Here is a 25661-nt window from a genome sequence, read left to right as displayed (position 1 = left end):
CATGCATACAAATTAGGAGGCATCAGCCCCAGCAAACAGGGCATAGAGGTGAAATTTCCCTATTGGAGCTGTCCAGAGCCATCCCCAGGTCTGCCTTTCCCCCTTCAGCCTGCTGAACTTTCAAACTAATAATTGAAACCTCTACAGCATCTAATTCTCTAAGCTTAATTTCTAAGGGAAGAATGAGCAGTGTCCAGGTAGGATTAGGAGATTCTGCCCATTCTAGTTCTGGGCAAACAGAGTCTAGACCAGTGGCTTTCCACTGAGGGCTGTTTTATGTCCCTCCTCACCCCAGGGGACATTCGTCTGAGGACAGGTTTGGTTATCACAACTAGTGTGGTTCTACTGGCATCTAGTGGGTAGAGACCAGGGATGCTGTTAAACATTCTACAATGCACAGGACAGCCCTCACCCCAAAAAGATTTATCTAGTCCAAAGGGTCAGTAGTGTCTATGGGGACAAAGCCAGGAGATCGCCTTCCTCCATTGAAAGATTAATTAACAAGCAGACAAAAAACCCAACGTGCAACCCATTCAAATTCATAGGGAAAAGCAGAGGAATGAAATATAACATTCAAATGAAGACTTACATTAGAAAAGACAAGAAGAGTTTGAACAACTGATTTATACCTTTGAGGAAATTGACTAAAATGTTCACTGTAAAACCAGAAATGAAATATGAGGCACTAGAAGACAGTTACAAAGAAGTCATAAGAGGTATGGATGAAACTGCAGAAGAAGTGTGCTGTTTCATCACAAAGCACTTACAGTGCACTAAAAGTTACAGAAAGCAGAATCAGAGTTCCAGAAAAAGCAAATCAGTGAGGAAGAGGGCCAGGCTTGAAAGATCACTCCAAAGCAGAAGAAAATAGAAATGAACATCATCAGAGTGGAGATAAGGGGTACAGAAGAGAGACAGGAGGGATCGTCCACAGATTCATTCTGTCAGGAATGTTGGGAACATTCACTAGTGTTCCCAGCAAAGATCACAGAACGGAATCGAACAAAAGCAAGAGTCAAAGATAAAATAGAGGAGTTCCCGTCGTGGCACAGTGGTTAACGGATCCAACTAGGAACCATGAGGTTGCAGGTTTGATCCCTGGCCTTGCTCAGTGGGTTAAGGATCCGACGTTGCGGTGAGCTGTGGTGTAGGTCACAGACGTGACTTGGATCCGGCATTGCTGTGGCTCTAGCGTAGGCCAGTGGCTCCAGCTCCGATTAGACCCCTAGCCTGGGAACTTCCATATGCTGCATGAGCAGCCCTAGAAAAGTCAAAAAGACAAAAAAAAAAAAAAAAAGATTAAATAGAATTTTTTTTTTTTTGGCCGCACCTACAGCATGCAGAAGTTCCAGGGGCAGAGATCAAACCTGTGCCACAGCCGTGGCTCCAGCTACGGCAAAGACAATGCCAGATCCTTAACCCACTAAGCCACCATGGAACTCCTAGAAAACGTTTTTGGAATGGAAGAAGATAAAAATCAACAGATAACGATCCAGATGAACTTACTGAATTTCAAGGATGGAGCATTGCCTCCAAATAAGTTAACCTAAAATTAAGTTGATCACACGTACTTGTTTTTTTTTAAGGTTTTTTTTTTTTTTTTTTACTTTTAAAAATAAACTTTAAAAAAACACTCTCTTCACTGAAATACGTATAAGAAGGTATATAAGGGAGTTCCCGTTGTGGCGCAGTGGTTAACGGATCCGACTAGGAACCATGAGGTTGTGGTTCGGTCCCTGGCCTCACTCATTTGGTTAAGGATCCGACGTTGCCGTGAGCTGCTCGGATCTGATGTGGCTGTGGCTGTGGTGTGGGCTGGCAGCTCTAGCTCCTATTTGACCCCAAGCCTGGGAACCTCCATATGCTACGAGTGCAGCCCTAAAAAGAAAAAAAGCAAAAAAAAAAGAAGGTATGTAAATCCTAAGTACACCTCAGAGAAACTGCAGGTTCAGTTCCAGACCACTGAGGTAAAGTGGACATCATGTTAAATAGCAGGTCACATGGATTTTTTTGATTTGAATTTTGGTGCATATAAAAGTCGTCTTAAAAAAGTAAAAGTTGTATTTATACTGTACTCTATTAAAGGTGTCATAGCATTATGTCTAAAAAACATTTATGCCTTAATGAAAAATATTTTATTGCCAAAAAATGCTAACCATCATCTGAGGTGTCAGTGAGTTGTAATCTTTTTGCGATAGTAACATTAAAGATCACTAATCACAGACACTGTAACAAATAGAATAATGATGAAAAAATTTGAAATATTGTGAGCGTTACCAAAACGTGGCACAGAGACACAAAGGGAAGCAAATGGTGTTGGGAAAATTGCACTGGTAGATTTGGCTCATCACAGATTTGCCACAGGCCTTCAACGTGTAAAAAGCACAGTACCTGTGAAGCAAAGCAAAGTGGGGTATGCCTTACGGTGTGACAGAAGGCATGTACTTGTGTGACCACATCTGATCCAGATTTTTTTTTTTTTTTTTTTTTTTTGTCTTTTTGCCGTTTCTTGAGCCGCTCCCGTGGCATATGGAGGTTCCCAGGCTAGGAGTCGAATCGGAGCTGTAGCCACCGGCCTACGCCAGAGCCACAGCAACGCGGGATCCGAGCCGCATCTGCAGCCTACAGCACAGCTCACAGCAACGCCGGATCGTTAACCCACTGAGCAAGGGCAGGGACCGAACCGGCAACCTCATGGTTCCTAGTCGGATTCGTTAACCACTGCGCCACGACGGGAACTCCCCAGATGTTTTTTGATCTAAGAAACAGATCTTTTCCAGCACATCCAAAGCCTCCACATGCCCCCACCCAGTCACTTACACCTGCCTCCCAAAAGCAGACTCTGACCTGCAGACCAAATCTGGCTAGCATCTGGGAGCGAAAAACATTTTTAAAAAATGTTTATTGGCGTTCTCGTCATGGCGCCCTGGTTAACAAATCTGACTAGGAACCATGAAGTTGCAAGTTCGATCCCTGGCTTTGCTCAGTGGGTTAAGGATCCGGCGTTGCCATGAGCTGTGGTGTAGGTTGCAGACGTGGCTCGGATCCTGCGTTGCTGTGGCTCTGGTGTAGGCCGGCAGCTACAGCTCCAATTAGACCCCTAGCCTGGGAACTTCCATATGCCTCAGGAGTGGCCCTGGAAAAGGCAAAAAGACCCCAAAAAATAAATAAATAAAATAAAAATTAAAAAATGTTTGTAAATGGTTTGTAAAAATCAAAAGAAGAATAGTATTTCATGGAAAAATGTGTGACATTCAGGTTTCAGTGTTCATAAAATTGTAGTGAAACACAGTCATGCTCATTTGTTTATGTAGTGTCTGTGGCTGCTCTTGTGCTACATCAGCAAGGATGGATAGCTGCCACAGAGACTGCATACCCCGCAAAGCCTTCAGTGTGCGCCATCTGGCCTTTAACATAAAAAACCTGCTGACTCCTGTCCTAAGGTAACTACTCGTCAAACCACATGGATCAGTTTTCCCTGCTCTTGAGCTTCAGAGATATGTATTCTTTTATATTCTGGCTTCTTTTGTTCAGTGTTGTGCTTGTGAAGTTCATTTGTGTTTGTGTGTAGCAATACTTATAGTGCGTTCGTTCATTCTCATTGCTGTATAGTATTCCACTTTATGAGTGTACCACCATTTATCCATTAGGTCGTTGATGGTCTTTTGGATTGTTTCCAATTGGGGGTGATTATGAATCATGCTGATATAAAACATTCTTCTATGCATCTCTTGCTATATGTATATACACACTTACATACTTCTGCTGGGTGTATACCTAGGACTGAAACTGTATATCTTCAGCTCTAGTAGGTGCTGTCCTTTTTTCCAGAGTGGTGGTAGCAGTTTAAACCCCCACCAGCAGGACTCCACATGTAAACCAGCAAATGGTGTCAACAGGCTTTCTGCCGTTGTAGTAGGTGTATAATCGTATCTCATTGTGGCTTTAATTTGCTTTTTTTTTTGTCTTTTTTTTGCCATTTCTTGGGCCGCTCCCACGGCATATGGAGGTTCCCTGGCTAGGGGTCAAATCAGCCTACACTGGCCTACACCACAGCTCATGTCAATGCCGGATCCTTAACCCACTGAGCGAGGCCGGGGATCAAACCCACAACCTCATGGTTCCTAGTTGGATTTGTTTCCACTGCGCCATGACAGGCACTCCTAATTTGCATTTTCTTGATGACTGATGAGATGGGGCACCTTTTTGTTATGTCCTCTTTTGTGGAGTACCTGTTCAAGCCATTTGCCCATTGCTCTATTGTTTTTCTGTGTTTTTCTTGTTGATCAGTAAAGGGTTCTTTATTGTGGATGCGAGTCTTTTGTTGGATACATGTGTTGCAGTTCTCAAGATATTGAGGTAAAAGATTCGACTTAAGAATTCTGTGCCCAGGAGTTCCTGTCATGGCTCAGTGGAAACGATTCTGACTAGCATCCACGAGAAAACAGGTTTGATCCCTGGCCTCACTCAGTGGGTTAAGGATCCTGCGTTGCTATGGCTGTGGCGTAGGCTGGCAGCTGTAGCTCTGATTCGATCCCCAGTTTGGGAACCTCCATATGCCACAGGTGGGGCCCTAAAAAGACAAGAATTCTGTGACCGGTATAGTTGCCATTCATGTATAAAGGCTCCCTTTCCAAATTGGCATTCCTGTTGGGGCTCAGAAGGTTCAGAACCTGACTAGTATCCATGACAATGTGAGTTCAATCCCTGGCCTCGCTCAGCAGGTTAAGGATCTGACGTTGCCATGAGATGTGGTGTAGGACATGGATGTGGCTCAGATCTGGTGTTGCTATGGCTATGGCAGCTCCAATTCAATCCCTAGCTTAGGAACTTCCATGTGCCACAGGTATGTGCCACGGGTGCGTGGCACGGGTGTGGCCAAAAAGAAAATATCCTTTCTCTGCCCTTAACTGTAAGTTTTGAGTTTTTCTGAATTGGGACAGAAGGTAATCACCAAAAAACTAAGTTATGTTCTAGTTTCAGTGTGAGACCCTACAGTCATTCCATTATTGTGACTTTTCTCCAGACAGTGGAAACTGGATTAGAGCCCAGAAGTTCTGGCATATTCTTATGCTCTATTTTCCATATAGGCTGTAGTTTCCTGGTGCCTATAGGAGCATTCAGACCACTGCTTCCAAGACCCGTATTCTTATGTTCTCTCTCCCTACCTATACCTCGGTTCTTGCCCCCTCTGCCACTTCATGGCCCTCCTTCTATGATCCTCTCTGTTTTATGGTTCAAAATAGTGTCTATTTGGAACAGGTCATTTTTCATCCTTTAGCTGAAAATATTCATTCACTCAGGAAACATTAAAGCATTGGTAGGTTGAGATCTGTGCTAGCTACCTGACATCTCATTTGATCTTCAGCAACTCTTTGATATAGGAACATGACTTTATCTGCTCTAAAGCTCATAAGGGTTGTGTAACTTGGTCACAGTCATACGTTTGTTTGGCAGAGCCTAGACAGCAGCTACATAATGAGTTCATATTATGCACCAAACACTGCGTTTGGGCGTTGATGCATTTTACACAAAAAGGTGGGGGGGGGGGGATTAATTAGAGAGGCTGGGGAGATAACCATTGCAGTTGCCCAGGTCTCTGTCTGCAAAATTTGTGTTCATTCTGCTGTGACATGTTAAATATCATACTCTGTTTCTTGGTTTTTTGTTTTTTGTTTTTTGTCTTCTTAGGACCGCACTCATGGCATATGAAGGTTCCCAGGCTAGGGGTTTAATTGGAGCTATAGTTGCCGGCCTACACCACAGACGCAGCAATGCCAGATCCGAGCCACATCTGTGACCTACACCGTAGTTCATGGCAATGCCAGATCCTTAACCCACTGAGCAAGGCCAGGGATCGAACCCGCAACCTCATGGTTCCTAGTTGGATTCGTTTCTGCTGTGCCACAACAGGAACTCCCAAATATCTTACTGTGATATTTTTGTTGTTTGCTCTGAAGAATCCAGAGGGAAGAGGAGAGGTCTAATAGGGTTTCACAGAAAAGGTGGCATTTAAAGTAGGCCTTAAGACTTGAGTTTTTCCAAAGAAAGAAGGCACTGTGGTCAATGAGGAAATGTGTTCCAAGACACAGGGGTGGTGCCTGGTTGCTTGGAAAGAGAAGTGGTGGCTCTAGCAGGACGCAAGGCTGGGAGGTGTGCTGAAACGGCTCCAAGGGGCCTTGGGGACTGTGCTCTGGAATTGGGGCTCTGTCTAGCACGGAGTCATCTGCAGGAACTGGCAGGATCAGATTTCCGTCTGGGGGTATTGGGTAGGATGACCTTGGAGGGCTGAGACCAGTTAGGGGACCATGACAGTGATTCAGAGAGGGATGAAGAGTCTCCGTGAACAGAAGCCATACATGGTAGACAGCTTTCATCAGTTCATCTGATGGGCTGCACACACCATGTCAACTGTTTATTTGTATGTTTGAAACCAGGGACACAACTGAACTCATTTTCACAACCATGTTTGTACACTTATTCTTAATGTGACTAATGACATATACACCTTTATCCTTCTGTATGTGTGCATATATACTAATGTATGTGTGACTGTGTGTATGTACGAACTGTAACATAATGTGATAGTAAAATTTGCTTGTTCTCCCACTTCAAATATCTTGGATGTCATTTTTTGGTCAGTAAATTGAGCTGCCTAATTCCATTTGATAGCTGCTTTCATTATATGGACGTGTTGTAATGTGTTTATAATACATAATGTACTATGGACATTTAGGTGTCTGATATTTTGCCATTGCAAATGATGCAGTATTCTTGTGTATACCTATCATTTTGTACCTATGCAAGTACATCCAAATTCCTAGAAATAAATTCTTAGAAGAATTTGACATTTTTGAGATTACTGAGCCAGACAGGTTGGGCACTTGCAATTTTAATATATTTGCTAACTTACTTTCTGTACTGCCCATTTTTCTGTACCCTCACCAACACGAGGAGCTATCAGACTTTGATGGTGACTCATCTGAAAGGTGAGACTGGTACCTTATTGTACCTTTTCATATGTTTGACCCATTTTCATCTCCCTTTCAAAGAACCAGTTTTAACTTTTTTTCCCATTTATTTCTTATGTTATTGACCTTATTTAGCTGTAGGAGCACTTGATAATGTTAAGGAAAGTAGTCTTTTGTCTAGTGTGAGTTCCAAATATTTCTCCCCAGTGGCTTGACTTTTAGTAGTTATTACTATAAATTTTTCTTCAGTTAAATTTATCAGAGTTTTTTTGGGGGGTGTGTTGCCCTCAGAATTTCATGTTCTACTTAAAGACCTTCCTGTTTTCACGATTATTTTTTTTAAAAAAATCATCCATTGTTTTTCTTCTAGAACTTGCATAGTGTAATTTTTTGTATTCAAATCTTTCAACCATTTGGAAGGTTTTGGGGGTAAGGTATTAAGTATGGATCCAAAATTTCCTCCATTCATTCCAACATCATGCTTTGGAAAAAATTAATCTTTCCCTATTGCCTGGAAATGGTATAAAGTAGCTTATATGTAGGTCTTATCTACCCAGCTAGACCATAAATTTTTAAAGGCCTAATCAGCTATTGCCCTGTCTTGTTTTCCCCATAAAGCTGAACATAATGTTCTGGGTAGAACAGGTATGACATCACCTTTTTTTTTTTTTTTTTTTAACATTTTAAAAATTGTGAAGGAGTTCTCGCTATGGGGCAGTGGGTTAAGGATCCGGAAATGCTGCTGCGGCTCAGATTTGATCCCTGGCCTGGGAACTTCCATATGCCATGGATATGGCAAAAAAAAAAAAAAAAAAAAAAAAAAAGTTGTGCATTCCACATATGGACAGTTATGCAAAACGTTCATGTTCAGTTTAATGAAATTTATAAAATGAACACCTGAGTAAGCACCTTGATCAAGAAGTAGGCCATTTCCAGTTCCCCAGAAGAGCCTGAGTGCCTTTCCCAATCAATCCCTCTCCCATCCCCCAGAGGTACCCACTCTCTTGTGAGTGATTCCCTTGTTTTTCTTTAAATTAAGATTGAGCCATATGAAATTGCCATTTTTTATAGGTTAAAAAATTGTGGAGTGCCTGGGATTTTTCCATTTCACTTTAATAATTTTACCGCTATGAATGGATCTCTAAACATTATAGTTTGGTTGAGCCTGGTTTTGAATATTATTTAAACGTAAACTGTATTTGTCCTGTGCTGAACCCCCTTCATGCCCTGTAGTGGTGTTGTATTCAGCCACATTGTTCCAGTTGCTGGCTATATGCTTCTCGTTGCTGGCTATATGCTGCCATCTGAGCCTATTGTGTTGTATTTATTCATGCAGTTGTTGCTGGATTATGGGTTGTTTCCAGTGTGGACGACTGCAAATAACATTGCCGTGAAAATCCTTGAACATGTTTTGATGCATGTGACTAAGATTTCCTCTAGGACAGGATCAGCAACGTAGGGTCCTGTATAGTTTTGTGGTTTTGTTTTATATTTGAAAACATTTTATTATGAAATAATTTTACATTTATACAAGAGTTGCAGAGTTGGTACAGAGGGTTCCTTTATACCCTGTACCCAGCATCCTCTAATACAAACAACTTCCATAATTATAGTACATTGAAATCGAAGACATTAATGTTCGTACGGTGCTATTAACTATAGACTGTTTGGATTTCATCAGTTTCCCACTAATGTCCTTTTTCTTTTGTGGTCCCTAGACATGAAACAAATTTATGAACTGTTGTGTTCAGTGTTTGTGGAAAGTTCTTTTGGTTGATGGCCTTAGAGTGTCCAGTCAAAATACTGTTTTCCAGAGTTGCTATTGCATTATCTTTTGAGTCTTGTTTCTTTCACTTAGAAAAATGCATTTAAAATTCATCCACGTTGCTGTGTGAGTCAATCGTTTGTTCCTTTTCTTAAATTGCGATGAACTTCACAGAACATCAAATTAATCATTTTAAAGTGAACACTTCCGTGGCATTTAGTCCATTCGCAATGTTGTGAAATAGTCACCTCTGTCTAGGTCCGGAACACTTCGATCACTCCACAGTAAAGCCCTGTGTCCACTGAGTAGTAACTCTCCATTCCGCCCTCCTCGCAGCCTCTGACAACCATCATTCTGCCTTCTGTTTCTATGGATTGATCTTGTCTGGATAGTTCATATGAATGGAATCATGTGGTATGTGGTATTTCCTGCCTGCCTTTTTCATGTAGAGTAATGTGTTGAAGGTTCATTCACATTGTAGCCTGTATCAGTACTTTGTTCCTGTTCTTTACAATGGGGTAAAATATACATAATATAAATTTGCCATTTTAACCATTATTAAGTGTACAGTTTAGTGGCGTTAATTACACTCACACGATTGTGCAACCAGCACCACTATCTATTTCTAAAACTGTTTCCACACTCTAAACAGAAACTCTGTACCCATTGAGCAATAACTCCCTCATTCCCCACTACTCCCAGCTCTTGGTAACCTCTGACCTCTGTGAATTTTATCTCTATGAATTTGCCTATTCTAGAGGCTTCGTGTAAGTGGACCCCTGCAATATTTGCCCTCTTGTGTCTGGCTCATTTCACTTAGCCTAAGGTTTTCTAGGTTTATCCATGTGATAACATGTATCAGAATAAATCCTCTTTATGGTCCACTAATTTTCCCTTGTACGAATATACCCCATTTTGTTCCTCTGCTGATGGACACCTTGTTGTTTTTGCCTTGGGGCTCTTGTGACTAACACTGCAGTGAACAGTGTGTGCAGGTGCTGTTTGAATCCTTGTTTCAGTTTGTTTGGATATGTACGTAGGAGGGGAGGGGCTTGCCGACCTCTGCTCTAGAATATGTATAATGATAAACTAAATTCCAAAGTGGTTAGACCAGAGTCTCGACAACACATTGTTTTAACTAACCAGATTTTAAAGATTTGGCCAGTTTGGTCTGTGTGTAATAGTGTTTCATTGTAATTTTAATTTGTATTTTCTGATTTCTTAATCGGGTTGAACACATTTGCACATGTTTATAAACCCTTTGAATTTCCTGTTTTGTAACGTGCCATCAATTTTCCTGTTGGTGATGTGCCTTTCTAAATTAATGGTGAGGAATGGATGTCCCCAAATAATGTTTACTCTGTGTTTCCGCAGAACAAATAGTGGAGAAAGATGAAGGTCCGTATTACACTCATCTGGGATCTGGCCCCACGGTAGCCTCCATCCGGGAACTCATGGAGGAGCGGTGAGTAATGTACGGGGGTCTGAGGAGAAGTGGGCAAGCAGTTAATAGGGCGTGGATTTTAAGCACCTCTCTGTCACTTTCATGGCCTTGTACCAGACGAGACAACCTATGGAAAGGAAGCCCCGATACACAGACGGTGAGCAGCTGAACGCGAGGTTTTGACCGCAGTGCTCTGGGTTTCTTTCTGTCTGTAGGTCTGCCCTTCACATATCCTCATTTCCCCCTTTCCTCGCTCTCTTTCTTGAAACATTTTTGACTAAAGAGACTAAGCAGTTGTCTGTCCTACAGAGTTTCCCAGGGTCTAAAATTTACTACTACCTTTCTTGTGATGCCGTTTAACAGGTTCTTCTGCCCTGTGTCCTATAAATTAGTAGTTCGGTCTCAAGGCTTGATCTTTCAAAACTACTTCCTACGCGGTGCATTGTACCTCTGCTTGGAGGCATGTATGTCTTGTCTCTGGGCGGTGGGCCCCTGTTCAGGTTGTCTCCTGAGTCCTTTTGACGTGATCCTAGGAGTTCTTGATTTCTTGACTTTTTATTGGGAAAAAGGTATTTAGAAAACAGAGTCTGTGTGCTGGGGATGCTTAGTTTTCTAGGCCATTTCGGTAGAAAGAGCCAAGACATATATGTAGGGTTTTGTTTTTTTTTTTTTATTTTTGTTGTTGTTTAGTGATTAAATACCTCCTGAGTTTATATACACTTCTAGTCCAAACTCAAGACTATAGGGCTTTTACTTAACAGCTGTTTGTATAGATAGAGACTTTAAAATCTGTTAATGTCCACAGGGGGTATTAAATTCTATGAGTTCCAGTGTGTAGAGCGGTAAAATAGCTTGGTGATTGAGAGCATATGGATCCTGGAGCTAGTCCCAGGGCTGGTCCTGGCCCTTCCACTTACTACTGAGTCCTTTGTTAAGGCTTTACTTCTCTGTGACTCAGTTTTCCTGTCTGCAAAATGGAGAATGATAAAGGCACATCCATTGGAGGAGAGTTATAAAGATAAACTGCATCGATATGTGGAAAGCACTTAGTGAGCAGATTTTGTCTAACCAGGGTAGCTAAACTAATACTATCACTAATAGAGCAGGGAACATGGTTTTGGACTGAATGCCTGTAATGACATTCCTCGAATGAATAAAAGGTAAGATGAATAGAGGACAGTGATCTACTGTAAACACTCGTAATTATCCTGTACCATGTGGAAAATTTATGTTCAAAATAGCCCATCAGAAAAGCATTTGATGGAGTTCCCGTTGTGGCTCAGCAGGTTAACAACCTGACATAGTTGTGCATAGGGATGTGGTTTTGATCCCTGGCCTCACTGCTCAGTGAGTTAAGGATCTGGTGTTTCCAGCTGTGGCATAGGTCGCAGATGCAACTCAGATCCTGTGTCGTTGTGACTGTGGCGTAGACCTCAGCTGCAGCTCCAGTTCTACCCCTAGCCCTGGAACGTCCATGTGCCACAGGTGTGGCCCTAAAAAGAGGGGAAAAAAGAAAGAAAAAGAAAAACATTTGATCAGAGACCCGATCTGTAAATCTAAGCCTGATTGACAGGGCACCTCTGAGTCCATGAGAATCATCAAGACGCTTACAAATAGCAAATGTTGGCAGAGATGTGGAGAAAAGGGGAACCCTGGTCTAGTCCGCTGTTGGTAAGAATGAAACAGATGAAACAGTTAAAACAGTGTGTGTATTGTACATGCACTCCTGTGTGTGCCCGTGTGCAGACGTGTTGCACTTTTCGAAGCTGGAGTGGCCATCGTTTTGGCCACCAGTTTTGTGAGGAATCCTGACACTACTGTTGATGGGTTAAGGGCTTCAGCAAGTCACATAGACAAGTTTGATCTGGGACAGTTATGTGTGTTTGCGTCTTGGTAACAGTTTTACAAGATTTCTAGACAGCTCCGTAAATAACTTTTAGTTATAGAGGAGTGTGTTTTGAAACGAGGATGAAGAGAGAATGATGAAGTCGAGATTTTTGTCCTTTTTTTCTTTCTTGTTTGCTTTAAAAATAACAGCCAAGTGTAGATTCTTCAGCAGCAGATCCAAGGGAGGAATTCCTCTCAAGACCAGGAATACTTGTGTTTTTCCTCAGTAACTGGTTTATTTTTATCTTAAGGACCTTGTAAATCATGTAACAGATTGTGTTTCCATCTTTATGTTGGCTGCTAGTAAGCTCAGAGCCAGATTTGTGTATCCTCATTATAAGGGACATAATTTCTCATCTTTGGCCCATGGGAGCCTATTCAGGTTCACGCCTGAGTTCTTTTGACGTGACCTCAAGGAGTCTTCATTAGCTTCTGTGATGTCTTGTGTGTTGAAATGTTCCAGGCTCATCTCTCAAAAATACGCACAAGATCCCACTGTTTGCATTGTGCAAAATACCAAGATCATGTCATCTGTTTCCCCCTTTACTCAGATTTCATCACCTGTTATTTTTAGCACATAGACATCTTTTTAGGCTCCTTCTGGAACAAGGAGGGGAATGAGTGATTGCTTCAGATCACCTGGCCGGGGGTCTGGTTCGGGACTGCTCCAGGCTGTCTCCTTCTCTAGACCTCCTCCTGCCCTTCCTCTGCAGGACCACTCCACTACCTGCCAGCCGAGGCAAGGAGGGGATGTAAACTGAAATCCAGGGGATGGTGGTACTTTTCGCTTATCTGGTAAAGATTTAGAGGAAGGAGGGAGAGATTGAAAGCAAGTCCTAACATGTTATTAGATTTATTAATGGGTTCCATACCTGCTGGGTACCCAGGTCCTCATTATCAGAAATAATCAGAGTCAAATGTTTAAACCTATATCTGAGAATGGCGTGCTGCACAGAGATACGTGTCCTCGAACTGGAAAGGGGCTTCTCTAGAAGTTCATTTAGTGTTCATTCTAGGAATGAGGCCCCAACATAATGCTAGCAAACCCTTTTGAGTTTGTGGGGAACTGGCCTCATTACTGTGTGATGGAGGCAGCCCCGAAGAATCACAACTTCAGTTCAGTGGTTCTCAAGTTGGAACGTGCTTCGGGGCTTCTGCAGGGCTTGAGAGCACTGATCGCTAGGCCCCACCCCAGGGTTTCTGACCCAGCAGGTCAGGGATGAACCAGAGAGTCTAAACTTCTCCCCAGTTTCCAAGGATGCTGGTCTCAGCAGCACCTTTGAGAACCACAGGCTAAGATGATCAAGTCACCATTTAAAGTCAGCTTTCAGCCTACCTTTGCAGACTTAGTTTAGGGTCTCGGGGTTCATGTGGATCCTAGGAAGGTCTCTTAATGATACACCAGAAAGTAAGATATTTAAGAAAAAAGAACTAAATCCAGAGTTAGTAGGTAGTCTTAAACACAGAGACAGTTCTGGTTTAAAAAAAAAAAAAAATCTACCTGATCAGACTGTGCTTGGCCCTTTTATTTGCTCCCAAATAAGAAGTTCACTACAGGAAGCATTTCTCCCAAGGATGGGGCAGCAGGGAAGGTCCTGGTCAGAAAGCCGAGGCTGTGTCCTCAGCTCACCCTCCTGTGGGGAACACGATATCCTGTCCATTTCATGAGAGCAGTGTGGGCACCTTGGGCAGTTCTTCCCACAGTGACCCCAGCACACGCTGAGTGCCCAGCTCTGCACTCGTGGGCCGCTTCCTGATAAGTGCTCGTTGAGTTGAAAGTTTTCCAGGAACCAAACAAAAGCAGCACTATCTGTCTTTTCCTCTTGAGCCAGACCACGCTATCTAAACTCCCCAGAGTCCTGTCTCCAAACACATTCTATAAGGGGCTAACAGAGCCTTAGAGTTTTAATGTGGCAGTTATCAGAAATGCTCTTCACTTCATTCCTGAGGTCTCGAGCAAAGAGACATCGAACTCAGAGAATTCTTAGACCAGCATTTAAAAAAATACTTGTTTTCTTTTCCAATTACAAAAATAAAACCTGTCTATAAAAGGTCTTAAAAAAAAAAAAAGTCTAGAGTGAATAAAGCTCTCTAGTAATTATCTTTCCCAGAAGAAATTTTATTTTAAAAGTTTGATGCTTTTTTTTTTTTTTTGTCTTTTTTTTTTTTTTTTTTTTCAGCGCTGCACCCAGGGCATACGGAGGTTCCCAGGCTAGGGGTCGAATCGGAGCTGTAGCCGCTGGCCTACGCCAGAGCCACAACACCAGATCCGAGCCACATCTGCAACCTACACCACAGCTCATGGCAATGCCAGATCCTTAACCTACTGAGCGAGGCCAGGGATTGAACCCGCAGCCTCATGGTTCCTAGTTGGATTCATTTTCACTGTGCCACAATAGGAACTCCTAAAAGTTTGATTCTTACCTTTCTATTTTTAATAAGCATTTACAAAGATACATATATGTATATAGAGAAATTTTGAACAAAACAGAATCAAATGCACTGTATTCATGTTTGTAGCTGCTTTTTCCTTCCACTTAATTTCTTTCATGTCACTACATAAAATTCTGTAGAATTCTTTTTTTGGCCACATGGTTTTTCCATTGTATGAAAATTCATTTTGTTATATTTATTATGTTTCATTTCACCAGTCCTATACTGCACATTTAAGTTGTTTCTAAATGTTCTCATGTTGATGCAGCAATGAATATCTTGTTCCTAAATCTTGGCGAATTTGTATTGTTACTTCTTTTTTTTTTGGCCATATCCACAGCATGTATAAGTTCCCAGGCCAGGGATCAAATCTGAGCCACAGCTACAGCCTGTGCCATGGCTGCAGCAACACTGGATCCTTAATCCACTGCACCGGGACCAGGAATCAAACTGCATCTTTAACCCTCTGCGCCACAGTGGGAACTCCCTGTACAGTTATTTATGAATTAATAGAGATTCCTAGAAGTGGAGTGGGTGAGATAAAGAACTATGTGGCACTGTATATGCATTTATGTAAAGAATATGGATAACAGCAACAGCTATGATAACATTACCCTCTATTAAATAGTATGTTACAACAATATGCCATGACCAAATTGGATTTGTTACAGAAATGTAAGGACAGTTTGATTTAGACAGTCTATTAAAATACCATACCATAGTAATTGGCCAAAGGAGAAAAACCATTGGGTCATCCATGTCCTTAGATCCTAAAAAACATATTTGATAAACAATTCTTGATTAAAAATCCTCAGAACAGGAAACTCTTATTAGTAGAGCCCCTCACAGTAAGGGGAAGCTCTGTCTCTATCCCCAAGTCAGCGAGCTTCATGTGCAGCGATGAATAGTTAGAAACATTTCCAGTGAAGTTGGGAAATAAGCAAAGCTAACACTTTGGAAGTGCTGGCCTCTCCAGACAGGCTGAGATAGAGGCATAGGAGAGGAAGAAGTGGCAAATAACCATTATTCGCAGATGGTATGATATTGTACTTGAAACCAAAAAACTTAAAAAATAAGGCAGTTCAGCAAGATGGCTGTTGACATTATTAAGAATAGTTAATGTTTATTGGGTTCCTCCCTGAAGCCAGGAACGTCAGAGTACTTTGATACACTCCCTGTGGATTATCTTGCTTGATCTTTTCCCAACCATTTTTATCCCCATTTTATAGATGAGGAAACTGAGGCTGAGAGTTTAGTCATTTGGCCACAGTCCTGTAACAAGAAAGCGGCTGGGCTGTCTTTCAGACTGGCTCTCTGACTTGCAGGGCTGCACTTGAACTGCCCCAGGGAGCTGTGTGGCCTCGGGCAGCTCAGTTCCGTTCTGGGGGCCTCAGCTTCCTCACCTCAGAACATGGTGCAGTTACCTCGATGCTTTCAGAATCCTGGAGTGTGTATGTGCACGGGTGTGAGGGCCAGGGATGGGGCACGCGCAGGAACCAGGCGTGTTTACTGTCCAAGGAAATCGTGAGGCAGTTTGTACATAGGTTCACCTCCCTCGACCTCAGCTGTCTGACCTCATCTGTGCAAGTGTCAGTTGGGAATTGTTGAAAGAGAATAATAAGGGTTTCTCCGTTTCTTTTCTTTTGTCTGTGGCATTTTATTGAATTTATAACTAACCCTCGGGGTGACTTAGCTAACAGGGCTGGATGCACATGCCTGTGTTGAGCCTCTGGTATGAGTGCCCTTCCTGGAGGCTCCTAAGTCATAGTCAGAGACCTTCTGCCTGGGTCTCTGACCGGAGGCCCTGGGAGGCCGTAAGTGGAGCTGTGACCCCAGAGGCTCTAACACAGAGGAAGCATGTAAACCTGTCTCTCCCATCTCTGTTGCCCCGCAGTCTCGAGAGGCTTGCCTTCGTACCGGGAGTTCTCTCCTTTGGGCTTCTACTTGCTAATGGTGGCTTCTGTCTCCCTCTCCAGGTACGGAGAGAAGGGGAAGGCCATCCGGATCGAGAAGGTCATCTACACGGGGAAGGAGGGGAAGAGCTCACGTGGCTGCCCCATCGCCAAGTGGGTACGTGTCAAGGCTCTGCAGCCCAGGGTGGGCTGAGGAGTGGGGAGTAGACGCACACTCTGTCCAGGGAGCCGGGAGCCGGCATCTGGCTGGTGGGGGTCACCTATGGCTAGCTGCACCTCTGGGTCCCCGTTGTGTTTAAATGCCAGCCCCTTGATGTCTGAGGCGCCCTCTGGTCATTAGGCGCAGCCCCCATTGTTCAGGGCTGCAGGGGAAGGAAAAGGGGAAGCCAGAGATGTCCTCTTGCTCAAGGCTGGGCCCCGCCTCGGGCCCTGTGACTCCTCTGCCCCTCTGCGTGCCCTGGAGCTGGGCGGCATTCCTATCTCCTGTCCACAAGAACTAGGCCTCCGGGCAGGATCAGGGGCAGTAGTGCATCCGCCTTACTTCTGAGCCGCCGTTTGCTGTAAGGCAGCCTTCGTGTCTTAGCAGGGGCACTGTTGGTGACTCAGACCCCACTTTCACCCAGAGTATTCTGACCTTGCCTTTCTAGTTCTCATAGAGCACTTTAGAACCTCTGCAGAACCAGCGCCCAGAGCAGCAAAGCTATCAGGTAGCTATTTGCTCAGCACTGTGCTAGGTGTGTGGGAGGGAGAATATGCATGGAAAATAGGCGGCTTGGTCCCTGCATGCAAGCTGCTTATGATGCAGTGACACAGGACATAAGATCGTGGAGACTGAGTAGAGGTTTAACATTGACAGAGGCCGACTAGGTGCAGTAGCGTTCAGGGACAAGGGGCGTACATGGCAAGAGGAACGTTCAGGCTGGGTTTCCCAGAGAAGGTGGACCTTAAATGAGCAGTGAGAAGGTAGAGGCATTCCCCGTGAGGAGAGTCACGTGGGCAGAGGCAGAAAGGCTGGGCTTACATACACTTTGTGTGAGAGATGGTGGTGAGATGACCTCTGACAGCCTCTGTCCATCTGTGCAATGCCCATTTTTATCTGTCAGTACCTCCATGCCTTTGCACCTTTGTGATTAATGAAAATAAAAAATGCCTGGGAATTCCCATTGTGGCTCAGTGGGTTAAGAATCCATCTAGTATCCATGAGGATGTGGGTTTAATTCCTGGCCTCACTCAGTGGGTTAAGGATCTGATGTTGCCGTGAGCTGTGGTGTAAGTCGCAAATGAGGCTTGGATCCCTTGTTGCTGTGACTGTAGCATAGGCCAGCAGCTGCAGCTCTGATTCAACCCCTCACCAAGGAACTTACATGCTGCAGGTGCCCAAAAAAAAAAAAAAAAAGGCCTGACCCTGAACTACCACATATCTATTTGTAGCAGTTTTCAGACAGTAGCTCAGAATGATATACAAAATCTGTAGTACCTAAGAGTATTCATAAGTATGAGGAAGCATGTTGTCCCCACCCCTGTGAAAGATGGTCATTACAATGGGAGGTTGACTATGTCTGTGGCTGATCAGGGTGGGTGCTGTCCTCTCAGAGCACCCATCAGAGAAATGACACCTGTCCCTTTTTCCTGGTAATTCATACAGATGTTGAGGAATTCTAAAGTCTTGGGCAAGAAATGGAAGTTCCTTGGGGCGCAGATAGAGCTAGGGACTTTTCAGCCTCAGAAACAGTTGGCACCTTAAAGAAAGAAAACAGCTGGCTGTGTGGAAGGCATGGAGGATGAGACTATGCATTCCCAGCCCCTGGATACCCATGGTGAAGCGTCGACTCCTGACTGGTGCTTGTGTGTGTGTCTCTGTCGGGGGCGGAAGAGGAAGGGGCCCAGGTAAAGCATGAGATTAGTTCTTGGGGCTGTGAGAGGAAAGCAGAATGATGGACAGGGAGGGACCTGGTCCTCAGAACTTTGGTTCCCTGGGGTCTGTAGAAAAGTGTCCAGAGCAGAGCAGATGGAGCACAGAGAATTGAGGCTTTGTCCAAAGGTTGGAACAGCTTGGGGGTATCACCGAGCCTGGTGGGGGATGCCAGCTTTGAAAGAAAAGCTTGGATAGAGGGGAATACTAGTGACAGAAAGGTGAGAAAGTTCCTCTATCTGCCGGGTTAAAGATATAAGGAGAGATTGAAGTTGCTATCGTGGCTCAGTGGTAAATGGACCCAACTAATAACCACGAGGTTGCAGGTTCGATCCCTGGCCTCGCTCAGTGGGTTAAGGATCCAGCATTGCTGTGAGCTGTGGTGTAGGTCACAGACTTGGCTCAGATCTGGCGTTGCTGGGGCTGTGGTGTAGGCCGGCAGCTGTAACTCCGATTCTACCCCTAGCCTGGGAACCTCCATACGCTGTGGGGAGGGCCCTAAAAAGACAAAAGACAAAAAAAAAAAAAAAAAGATATAAGGAGAGAGGAAAGAAATGCTTCTGTGAGGAGAGCAAATGGGGGTAGATCCCAGAACTATTACAACATTCTGAGTTATGGTTCTATTCCTCTTCTAGCCATCTCCATGTGAGGTGACTTCTTTCTTTTTCTTTTTGGCCTACACAGCCACTGGATATCCTCTGTATCTTGGTTGTAGGGCTCATCTAAGGAGTTCCACCTCCTTGGAAGTTGAGACGAGGCAGGTGTTCCCTTTCTCTGCCACCTGGGGAAGTGACCCACAAATGCGAAGAAAGATAGATTAGTGTTGGTGGCAGCATGACATCAAGAGTGCAGGCAGTAATCCATGGCCACAGGCGAGTGGCAGCGTCCAGCTGCCGGTGGTGGACAGTGCCTTCTGTGCTTCTTCCTGCCTCCCTGATCCCATGTCTAGAGCCTGGGTTTCCTTTCCAGCCAGGGTTTCTGTCCGAGTGTGCAGCCTGCACCCCTGACCAGTACCTTAGGCTACAAGCAACATGCCTGACAAGCTCAAGAGTTGCCTGGCTGGGATCTTGGGGGACAAAGCTGAGGTGCATCATGGATGCCCAGCAACCGCATATTGAGAGAATATCTAAGAAAGCATTTGGGGCTACCAGAGAGCCTGCTGGTCGTCTGTGATTTTAAAGTGACCTGTGCAAAGCATGCAAGTCACTGAGCACAGGAGTAAGGGAGAAGGGAGTAAGGGCGTGACGAAGGCTTGTGCCAGAAGCAAACAGCACAGAGAGCAAAAATGGGCTTTTGGTGAAAGAACCATGGCCATACTGCTTGGGCCAGTCTGTAGAGGTACAGGTCCGAAGGCAAATATCTGAAGGCCCACGGGGCATGGTGGAACAGACTTCCTGGAGAACCCCAGAGGCTGGAACTAAGTACCAAGGATGGGAGTTTGGGGGAGTGGGTTTAGGTTTCTGCTGGGCGCTGTGCTGTTCTAGGTCAGCGCTCTGGGAATCTGAATGATTTATTGAAGACCCTGTGCTGTGCTGGCATGTGAACTGTCCGTGGGTTCGTGCCTTCTACTGGCCTTGCTTTTGACTTCTGCACTTTGTGCACCTCATCGTGCTGGGCGCCTTCACAGAGTGTGGATAGGGAGCTCCACTTTGTTACAGCTTTTGTCAGTGTAGCCTGTCTGCTCACGCCCAGTCACATTTATGTGTTTGCCCCTCAGGTCTCAGTCTCAGCTTTGAGAGGTCAGGTGTCTCTGTGCGTTGAACGTGTGTCACACAGGAGTGGTAGCCAGTGTGCTGCCTGGGCAGTGAGCACAGGCTGACAATAGGGCCTCCAGTCACAGGGACCACTGCCTTAAGGATCTACGATGTGTGCAGGTGCCCATGAAGTGCCTGGCTCCGTTTGCAGGAGGCCACACAGCCACACAGGGATGTGATTCACGGCATGTTCACATGTCTGCTGATCCCCCAAACCAGTTTTATAAATGACGATGTAATTGATGCTTCTATGAGGGATGGGGGTGATGGGCACCATTATTGCTGTGGCTCAAAGCAGGAGCTCACGGTCCAGGCATGTGTTTTGTTCAGCATACAAGGTGTCCTTTAAATTTTTGAAGGAAATTCTCACACATGCTGCAACATGGGTGAACCTTAAGGACGTTATGCTAAATGCAGTAAAGCCAGGCATTAAAGGACGCATGCTCTCTGATTCCACTTATATGAGGCACCCAGAGTGGTCAGATTAATACGGTCAGAAAATAGAGTGCTTGTTACCATGGAGCGGGGTCAGGGGAGATGGGAGAGTTAGTGTTGAATGGGTGTGGAGTTTCTGTTTGGGAAAACAGAGTTCTGGGAGATGGAAGAAGTTCTGGTGTGAGTTATTCAACAATGTAACTTAATGCTACTAAACTGTACCCTTAAAATGGTAGATTTTCTATTATGTCTAATTCACTACAATTGTAAAAATTGAATTTGGTGTTCGTATCTTTAAAAGGAGAGATTTCATTTGAAAAAGCCAGATTTCCGTTTTCTTCTTGTAAAACTGAAAGAGGTGGGTGCCCTCGGCTGAAATTTCCTCCAGGCAAGGGCTGATGGAGCAAGGTCTGGCCTGCCACCGACCTCAGCTCCTTAGTTGCACATCTGGCCTGCTTGCCTTGTTGATACTGCCTGTCTGCTGGTGCTTTCGGCATCTCCCTGCACTGACGTACTCTTGACCAAGCTTGTCTCCAGCCCAGACGTCTCCTGACCTCCAGACCTGTTCTGTTGGGCCACTAGGAAAAGCCACGCAGGTCTTCCAGTGCCTCAGGCATGTTCCCTGCTGACCTGCCAGGAAACAACACCCATACCCACCCAGTATCTTGCACTGCCACAAAATGTGCAAGTCATCTCAGACTTCCTGTCCCTCAGCCCTTGTAGTTGAGTGGTTCCAAAGTCACCTTTCTCCTGAGTGTCTCTGGAACCCAGTTCTTTTCCTGGTTCAGTCCCCGTCGTCCCAGTTGAGGGCTTGATCTGTGCTGCTTGTGTTATGTTGGTGGCCGTCCCATTTCATCCTCTCCCAGCCATCTGCCCCTCTTGCTAGAGTCTGGAGATGTGTGTAAGTGAGTGTCCTGCTTCTAGTCCTTTGCAGAAGCCCCGCTGCACATCCTTGTCCCTCCCCCTGCTACCTGGAGCCCTTCCCAGTCTCCCCTCTTCACTGGGCCCCATGTCTTATCTGGTCAAAGAATTACTTGGGATTTTGGGGAGAGATTCAGCCACCTCATCCCCCGACTGCTGTACCCATTGCCTTGGCATATATCCTGTTGTGATCCAGGGCGGTGTTTAGTGAGCGAGCGGAGAGTGAGGTGGGGACCTGGGTGCAGAGCAGGGCCCCAGGCCGTGCTTTCTTTTTTTTCTAAATGGATTTATTGAGATATAATTCATATACCATAAATTCACTCATTTAAAGTATACTGTTCAGTGGGTTTTGGTGTATTACACTATACATTTTTAAATTATGTTAAAATATACATAACATAAAATTTGCCGCTTTAACCATTTGTTTTTTGATTGCACCCATAGCATGTGGAAGTTCCCTGGCCACAGCAGTGACAATGCCAAATCCTTAACCCACTGAGCCACATAGGAACTCCTAACTATTTTTTTAAATGATTTTTATTTTTTCCATTGTCGTTCATTTACAGTGTTCTGTCTGTTTCTACTGTACAGCTAAATGACCTAGTTTCACACACACACACACACACACACACACACACATACATTCTCTTTTGGGGGGCCGGGGGATAGGTTTCAAGGCTGCACCCGTGGCATATGGAGGTTCCTGGGCTAGGAGTTGAATTGGAACTGCAGCTGCTGGCCTACGCCACAGCCACAGTCACAGCCACGCGGGATCCAAGCCGTGTCTTTGACCTACACCACAGCTCATGTCAACACCAGGTCCTTAATCAACTGAGCAGGGCTAGGGATTGAACCCTGAACCCTCACAGATACCAGTTTGTTACCACTGAGCTGCAAAGGGAACTCCTGCATTCTTTTTCTTGCATTATCCTTGGTCATGTTCCATTATAGGTGACTGCCCTTCCTAACCAATTTTTTTTTTTTTCTCTTTGTCTTTTGAGGGCAGCACCTACGGCATATGGAAGTTCCCAGGCTAGGGGTCTATTCAGAGCTGTAGTCGCCGGCCTACACCACAGCCACAGCAACGCGGGATCTGAGCCGTGTCTTCGACTTACACTATAGCTCACGGCAACACTGGAGCCTTAACCCACTGAACAAGGCCAGGGATCGAACCCTCAACCTCATGATTTCTAGTCAGATTCGTTTCCGATGCGCTACGACAGGAAATCCCCTAACCATTTTTAAGTGTACCGTTGGTGGCATCAACTACATTACATTGTTAAGCAATCATCGCCACAATTGATTTCCAAACCTTTTTCATCATCCCATACTGAAACCCTACACCCAGGAAACTCTCCAACCCTCTCTCCCTCTCATCCCAGCCCTTGATAACCACCGTTGAACCTTCTATCTCTATAAATTTAGCAACTGCAGGTGCCTCGTGTAAGTGGAATCATACAACATTTGTGTTCTTGTGTCTGGCTTATTTCACTGAACCATAATGTCCTCAAAGGTTCATTCATGTTGTAGTGTAAAGGTTGAGAAGTATTCCGTCGTGTGGATGTGCCACATTTTGTTTATCCATTCAAAAGTTGACGGACACTTGCATTGTTTCTGCCTTTTGGCTGTTGCTGGATGCTGCTGCTCTGAAGAATGTGGGGGGCCAGTGTCTGTCCGGGTCCCTAGTCCCCACCCTCCCCTTGGCTGTACTCTTAAGTGCGCCTGGTTAGATACATTTAACTTTTTGAGGACCTGCCAAAAACTGTTTTCCATAGTAGCAAGACTTTCTTTGCGTTTCAACTAAAAGCACATGGATATGCAGCATTTTCTCTGCAGATAGCTTAGGACAACATAAAATTTCTGAACGTATTTTAGCTTATACTTTCATCTATGTGTTTTTCCTCCTAAGTCTATATAAATCACCAATAACTTATTTTGCAGTTATTATTTTTTATTTTGCTCTTTAACGTTTTCCTTTCCCAACTTATGATGGTGTGTGGCAGTCTGTGTGGCTGCTGTCAACAGGCTGTGACACTGCCCTCAAGATCTGCCCCTCCGGGTCTGTTGGCAGAGGTGAAGGGCGTGTGGCATCCCGTGCCAAGAGCAAGGGTGCCCTGCTCCCGTGGTTCCCAGCGCCCCCGCCCTGTCTCTCTACAGGTGATCCGCAGGCACACGCTGGAGGAGAAGCTGCTCTGCCTGGTGCGGCACCGGGCGGGCCATCACTGCCAGAATGCCGTGATTGTCATCCTCATCCTGGCCTGGGAGGGCATCCCCCGCAGCCTCGGAGACACCCTCTACCAGGAGCTCACCGACACCCTCCGGAAGTACGGGAACCCCACCAGCCGGAGATGTGGCCTCAATGATGAGTATGTGGATAGTCCTGGCGGGGTCAGGGAGTGGCCGCAGAGTCAGGGCCGTGTGTGTCCTGCAGAGTTAGGACTGCGGTGGAAAGAACACTCACCCATGGACCTGGCCTGGGGTGTCGTCCTGGCCAGGCAGGCCTCTTGACTCAGCTTAGCTTTGCTTTCTGCCCTCGCTTGGCTCTGAGGCTCTCATGATAATAATGAGTGTGAAGAAGTGCAGGCACCCCGCTCATATAAGGCATCAGTGTGTTCACAAGACCTACCCTTAGAGGGTTCCCCCTCGATTTTTTAAATTGAGGTATTTTTACTTAGCGTAGAAGTCATCCTTCGAGGTACAGAGTTTGAAGAGTTTGACAGGTGTTTACAGTCATGTAGCCACCACAACAGTCAGGAGAGAGAACAGTTCCATCACCCCCCAAATGTCACATGCCCCTAGCAACCATGGGTCTTGATTCCTGTCCCCTTAGGGGTGCCTTTCCAAAAACGTCCTGTAAATGGCTTCTTTCTCTGGGCACAGAGTTTCTGAGCCTCATGTGTGGATGTGTATGCGAAGCTCATTCCTTTTACGGCCAAGTAGTATTCCACCCTGCGGATCTGTCACAGCGTGTTTATTCAATCCCCAGGTGGACATTCAGGTTGTTTCTGGATTTTATTCAGTGTCAGTTTTTATGTGTTTAAAAGCCTGTCAGCACCTGGGCCTGCAAGAAGCAGGCATGTTCAGACCCCACAGCTCACCTTATTCCCCCATCCATGCAGTCTGGGTTGGAGCTGGTTGAGATATCAGAGGCAGGCAGAAGTGTAAACCTCCCTGGGTTTTATTGGATTCTTCCCAGCTATCTCAAACAGCCTGTGTGCTTCTCCCTTCAGCAGACTCTCAGACCTTCAGGCTCCAGCGTGGGAGCCAAACAGGCTGCTCAATGCTGGTTCTCTGCCCACTAGGGTAGGGGTTTGGGGAAGGAGTCAAGAGCAGGGAAGGGTGTCATCCGAGCCACCGGGAGGCTGGTGGATGCCTGGCCTCCACTGGGCCTCCCCCTGAGGGAGAGAGAAGATTCCAGAATTTAAAATCTACCTGTATGCCTACAATGTGACATATGTTGCAGCCGGACCTGCGCTTGTCAAGGCAAAGACCCGAACACCTGTGGTGCCTCCTTCTCCTTCGGTTGTTCCTGGAGCATGTACTTCAATGGCTGCAAATACGCTCGAAGCAAGACTCCTCGCAAGTTCCGCCTCGCGGGGGACAACCCCAAAGAGGTGAGTGGGGCCCCACAGGGAGCACGGGCCCTTCCCACTCGCCCTGTTCCACCTGCTGCCCGTCATAATCCAGGGGGGACATAGGATTGCACGCTGCAACTCTGATGTGCCGAAAGTCCGAAAGTGGAACTTCCTTTTCTTTAAACCCACTTATCTTTTTTTTTTTTTTTTTTTTTGCCTTTTTGCCTTTTTGCCTTTTTGCCTTTTTGCCTTTTCTTGAGCCACTCCTGTGGCATATAGAGGTTCCCAGGCTAGGGGTCGAATCAGAGCTGTAGCTGCTGGCCTATGCCACAGCCACAGCAACGTGGGATCCGAGCCTCATCTGCGACCCACACCACAGCTCACGGCAATGCCAGATCCTCAACCCACTGAGCAAGACCAGGGATCGAACCCGCAACCTCATGGTTCCTAGTAGGATTCGTTAACCACTGCGCCACAATGGGAACTCCCTAAAGCTACTTATCTTACAGTGAAATAAGCTATGCGGGGTGTGGGGGGAGATACTATGAGTGGAAAATTAGACTTACAGGCACCTCAGACTCTTGCAGCTTAGAAAACTCTCTTTAAGGTAAATGTTCAAATTCCTCGTTAGAATTTGACCCTCTTAAAGGG

General features: G+C 45.3%; 1 protein-coding gene across 8 annotated transcripts in view; it reads left to right on the top strand.

Annotated features, from left to right (window-relative positions):
• Positions 1–25661, top strand: part of TET3 (tet methylcytosine dioxygenase 3) — a 103189-nt gene that overhangs the window by 62781 nt on the left and 14747 nt on the right. For all 8 annotated transcript variants that reach the window (XM_085018898.1, XM_085018893.1, XM_085018895.1 and 5 more), the window contains 4 exons: positions 10111–10201; positions 16477–16570; positions 23593–23801; positions 24899–25049. In XM_085018898.1, coding sequence (XP_084875024.1) covers positions 10191–10201; positions 16477–16570; positions 23593–23801; positions 24899–25049 — 465 coding nt within the window. In that variant the 5' untranslated portion in view covers positions 10111–10190. The remainder of the gene's footprint in view (positions 1–10110; positions 10202–16476; positions 16571–23592; positions 23802–24898; positions 25050–25661) is intronic.

Source organism: Sus scrofa, chromosome 3, assembly GCF_054392235.1.
Source record: "Sus scrofa isolate SSC_HxYL_T2T_F1_AM1 chromosome 3, Sscrofa_HxYL_maternal_Yorkshire_Landrace_v2.0, whole genome shotgun sequence".
NCBI classification, from domain to species: Eukaryota; Metazoa; Chordata; class Mammalia; order Artiodactyla; family Suidae; genus Sus; species Sus scrofa.
The sequence above is the reverse complement of the archived record's forward strand: the minus strand, read 5'-3'. Positions and strand labels throughout refer to the sequence as shown.